At 44.9% G+C, this 4,522-nt stretch overlaps 1 protein-coding gene across 1 annotated transcript; it reads right to left on the minus strand.

Annotated features, from left to right (window-relative positions):
• Positions 1-614: 614 nt before the first annotated feature.
• On the minus strand, positions 615-3,910 carry LOC119340312. Its single transcript, XM_037612214.1, has 3 exons — positions 2,757-3,910; positions 1,399-1,548; positions 615-1,158 (listed from the first exon to the last, which is right to left on the minus strand). The coding sequence occupies exons 1-3, from the start codon at positions 3,883-3,885 to the stop codon at positions 860-862; spliced, it is 1,578 nt and encodes a 525-aa protein (XP_037468111.1). The 5' UTR covers positions 3,886-3,910; the 3' UTR covers positions 615-859.
• Positions 3,911-4,522: the final 612 nt, after the last annotated feature.

Below are 4,522 nucleotides of genomic sequence, written 5' to 3' on the forward strand. Positions count from 1 at the left end.
AAGTTTTTTGCTGATAGCCAGAACAGCAATATTTGGTATAATCAACTTCACAATGTGTACCTAAAATTGGCAAAAGTGGAAACTGTACCTTAACTCAAAAGCTGGTGCTTGGAAAATGATAAATGTGCCTACGGTTCCGAACACATAAACACAACATTAAATTGATGGGAGTATTTATTATTCACATAAATCCACTATCCATTTGTCTATATTATTCACATAAAATCCAATAAAACTTCTACATGATAATGTTATATCATTAGCCGGTTGACATTTCCCTTCTGTGCAACAAGTTGTTCCAATCTATATAATATATATCGTACAATGAAAGAGAGAACACCGAATGGCATTGTATACAGAAAATGATTACTTTGTCGTAGTTTATATATAGTATCTCCGGTACAGGAAGACACACTGGGACTGAAAGAAGATAAGAACATAAATCTGAAGCTTAAATCAGAATCTATCAAGATTCCAGAACTTCCCAGACGATGTAACAACAAATATTTCACATGATAATTCGCATACCGCCAGCGCCCAGTGACATTCAACAATCAAGTGACCAGACAAGCGCAATAACCAATAGCTTCATCACCCACAAGAAGATCCAAATAAAAACGAAATTACGAATACCTACTTGTACTTGGTTGACAATAAAGCTGTTCCTTCCACCAAACTTGACGAAACTAGCAAAATGGTGCATCACCAACTCAACATCACCAGATAGAAGTTCATAAACAACCAAGGCTCAGAAGAACTAAGCACAGTTCATGAGGCAGTACTTAACTAACCCTACACACTTAGGACAAAAAGGCATGAGTCATCAGCCCATGGACAAGTGGTTAACATTCGCGTCTACTTAAGGAAGTTCTTCCTCGGCGTCCAGATTTATGTCACCTAGCTCATCGCCTGTAGGAACAGGCAATCGGTTACCTAGCTGCTGTGTTAACTTCATCGCGCTGCGGAAGTGTGGGCAGTCTGCTTTACTTTCTGGAACACCATTGCTGCGAAACCATTTTGCCCAAGCTTTGCTGAGTTTTGATCTTGTCTCCATCTCTTTCTTGAATATTACATCGATTCGAGTTTGTGTCAGTACCCGGCTTGGCATAAGACCTGTATCGATTCCTTGAACTCTGTTGTGTGTCTTGTCTAACGTATCTGTGGGGCGACAAGAATAAATGATTCAACCACATGTCATGGCTGCACATGCAGTTTTTTTGCAAACTTTCCATGAAATGAGTTATTAACAAACGTGCAGGGCAGCAGGTGCAAGCATTTTACATTAAGAATATTGGTAATGCAAACCCGCAAATCTGCTATTAATTGATATACTCCAAGTCCCAAATGGCCAATGTCTAACTGGTTATAGACACACAAATCAAGATACATGTATCTTACCTCCTTCCGCTACGGTTCCAGTCAAGGCACCTGCAACAACGTCTCCTGCCACTCCTACTCCCCTTGAAGCAGGAGACATGATGCTGACATCCTTCGCTAGAGGTCTGGGGATGCCACCAACTCTTCTTTCGCATGCTGACAAGTCACTCACTAGCAGGGAGAACTGATGTCAGATTGAAAATGGAAAAGGAAGCGACGAGGGAAGACTGCCAAGAGGATGAACTCAGACCTCAGAATCTTGAGTCTGAGTGTGAATAGGTGAGAAGCTTTGTACATATATGATACCAAAACACTAATGGTGTGACATTGTAAGGCCATGAGTCATGGGATGTGAACCCATGTGCTAGTAAATTTAATCATTGTTTGTATCTTATGCATTACGTACATTAAATAACGAAAACTAGCTCAAAATAACACAAACATCAGATTTAAAAAAAAAAGTTACCAACAGGTATGGCCGAAAACCAGCAGTAGCCGGCTGGTTACACTTTTTACTCACACACACTAAGTCAGTAATCTGTCCGCAGGATGAACATTCAAACACCACAAGATATGAAAGATGTGAAAATGACAGAAGGCACACGAGATTGGACAACTGAGAAACAGAAAATGCCAATAAAAATAAATGAGCCTCTTTGGATAATGACAGGAAGACACAAACATTTAGACCAGATTGAACAATTGAAAAGGTCAACGTCAGAAAGAATTATCTAAGATATGAACGCCGAAAGGCTTACAGTTAAGACTTGCAGCAGGTCTCTTCAACAGAAGATAAAAGAGAGCTAATAATTACATAAAAGTTTATTTGTATTACAGATGTATGATTAATAGCAAGACTTCTAGAGATTAAAACTATATCATAGAAACAAATTGAATGAAGAATATTACTAACTTTATGCTTCAAAATGGGCCAAACAGCACACTAAATTGCTTATTTGTAATATCAGACCATCAGAGTTTAAACTTAATTTTAGGCTGTATCTTGCAAATTTACATCTGTCATATGCAGCCCATCCTCAAAAGATATGTAATATTGCTACATACGAATGGACACAACCACTGTATAATGTATGTATAGAAAGAGAGCAATAAGCTTTGTATGTATTTTCACGATTTTGCCAGATTCTGTAATGGTTTTATGCACAAGGTCATAGAATAAATTACTTAAAACTGCTTTCTCGCTCCGAAGATGACAATATTCAAGTGCCACAATAAAGTAAAGTTAATCAGTTAACAAACACTTCTTGGCCACAATAGAGGTACTCCAGCAACCAAGTGCAAAAAATAATTTGGTCGTACCTCAAAAAAAATTTGGTCATTTCCATGATTCTGTTTTCAGGAAATGTAGAGTGAAATACCTGCAGTATAGAAACTTTTGTAGGGATAATATTCGGTGGTCGTGAAATTATCTTCGCCAAGATTCCTGAACTGCATTGTCTCAAGTTGGATGATGCAGACACCAATATCTGTCCTTACATAAATTTCATGATCATCTTCATCATACCCCAACATCAGATTATCCCTTCCTCCCATAGGCCCCAAACCAAGGATCATGTTTATCTGAAAGGTCTTCTGCAGCATCCATCCGGCAACACCATCAGGACCAACCTTCCTCTCCCACATTTGGAATTTTTGGCACTCCAAGATTGCAAGGCCAATACTGTCATCATCTGTCCGCAAGATCTTAAAGCTGCTCGGGCGGCTATAATACTCCAAATCTGGCATCTCGATATTAGCAAGGCTGTGCCCATCTAAATCATATCTGAGTATGCCATCCTCATGGTCATCAAACACCCAATAGACAGAATCCCCAACAATGGTACCGGGACGGCTCAGGTCATACATATAACGAATGGCTGCTGTTGAGATGAGCTCGCCCCATGTTCCGGCCTCCGATGAGTAGACCGAGGCGAACGCTCGGTTATTGTCTCTGTGGATACCTATCAAAATCACCTGAAAGGGGCTCGAGTGGCAATCCCCATGGACGTAACCCTCATCGCCGTCAGCGCAAAGCACGGCGCCGTTGAAGACGACAATCTCCTTGTCGTCGAACATTGGTGGGACGGCCACGCTGCGGCGGCATCCGGTGGCGGGGTCCCACACCATGAACTCAAGCAGCCCCCGGTCGAAGAAGAGGACGCGTCCATGGCGGCAGCCCACCAACTCCATGTAGAGGTTGAGGATGTCTGGAGGAAAGAAACGCTCGTGCGGAATGAGATCTGGAGAGCTGAGGCTGGACCTGAAGAACGGCTGCCCGTTGTATCCCATGACGAGGCCGAGGAGTGGAGGTTTCTGGTGGTGGTCGCGGAAGCCGCGGAGGAATCGGGGGTCGGTGACGACGCCGCGCCATTGCTTGCAGACGGCGGACATGCGGGGAAGGGAGGAGGGCTGAGGCGGGAGGAGGAGGAAAATCTTCCGTAGGAGGTCTTCGTCTTCCAGCGCCGCCGGTGGCGAGGCAGGGCGAGCGCGGCGGCGGCGGCGGGCCATGCCGTCGTCTACTGGATGTGGTGTGGGGGTGTGGACTGTGGAGTAGATTTTTTTAGGGGAGACTGTGGACTGTGGAGTAGATAGGTGGCTAACAGGCCGGCCCGGGCATGGCACGCACCTAAACGGGCCTGGCCCGGCACAGCCCGTGGCGGGTTTTAAACGGGCCATGCCGTGCCGGTCCGTGTGCTTTTCAGCCTTTTGAGCTGTTTATGGGTGGCTCCATCAATCTATTTTCCCTCTAGCTAGGGTTTACTCTCCTCTCGCCGCCATTGGCGACGTTGAGAATCTACCTTCTTTCCCCTTGATCTGGGGTGAGATCCGCGGCTAGGGCGCCCAACCTGGATGCGGGCTGAGCTCTCGGAGGGGCTTAGGGTTTACTTGTCGCCATAGGCACGGAGATCGATCTACCCTTGGAGGCTGGCACGCATGGCGAACGGAAGTTCGTCGGGTTCAGGCCACAAAGGGAAAGGCAACTTGGAAGAATTGATGAAGGAACTGGCTCTGAAGGAGGATGATCTTGATGACGTGATCTTCGAGGATGATGATGCGCCGGCGGAGGAGGCGCTCCGCTGGAAGATTTTGGCCCGAGTCCATATGGATAAGGGCTTCAGCACGTATTGGTTTTTCCGGAACATGC

This window comes from Triticum dicoccoides, chromosome 7B (assembly GCF_002162155.2).
Source record: "Triticum dicoccoides isolate Atlit2015 ecotype Zavitan chromosome 7B, WEW_v2.0, whole genome shotgun sequence".
NCBI lineage: Eukaryota > Viridiplantae > Streptophyta > Magnoliopsida > Poales > Poaceae > Triticum > Triticum dicoccoides.

What these genes read in the sequence shown, in the direction of transcription:
- LOC119340312 (XM_037612214.1), bottom strand. Translation starts at nt 3,885, where the DNA reads ATGGCCCGCCGCCGCCGCCGCGCTCGCCCTGCCTCGCCACCGGCGGCG. An exon ending in CAAAAGTTTCTATACTGCAG is followed by an intron (nt 1,549 to 2,756) that starts GTATTTCACTCT and finishes TCTCCCTGCTAG; the next exon opens with TGAGTGACTTGTCAGCATGC. An exon ending in TGGAACCGTAGCGGAAGGAG is followed by an intron (nt 1,159 to 1,398) that starts GTAAGATACATG and finishes GTCGCCCCACAG; the next exon opens with ATACGTTAGACAAGACACAC.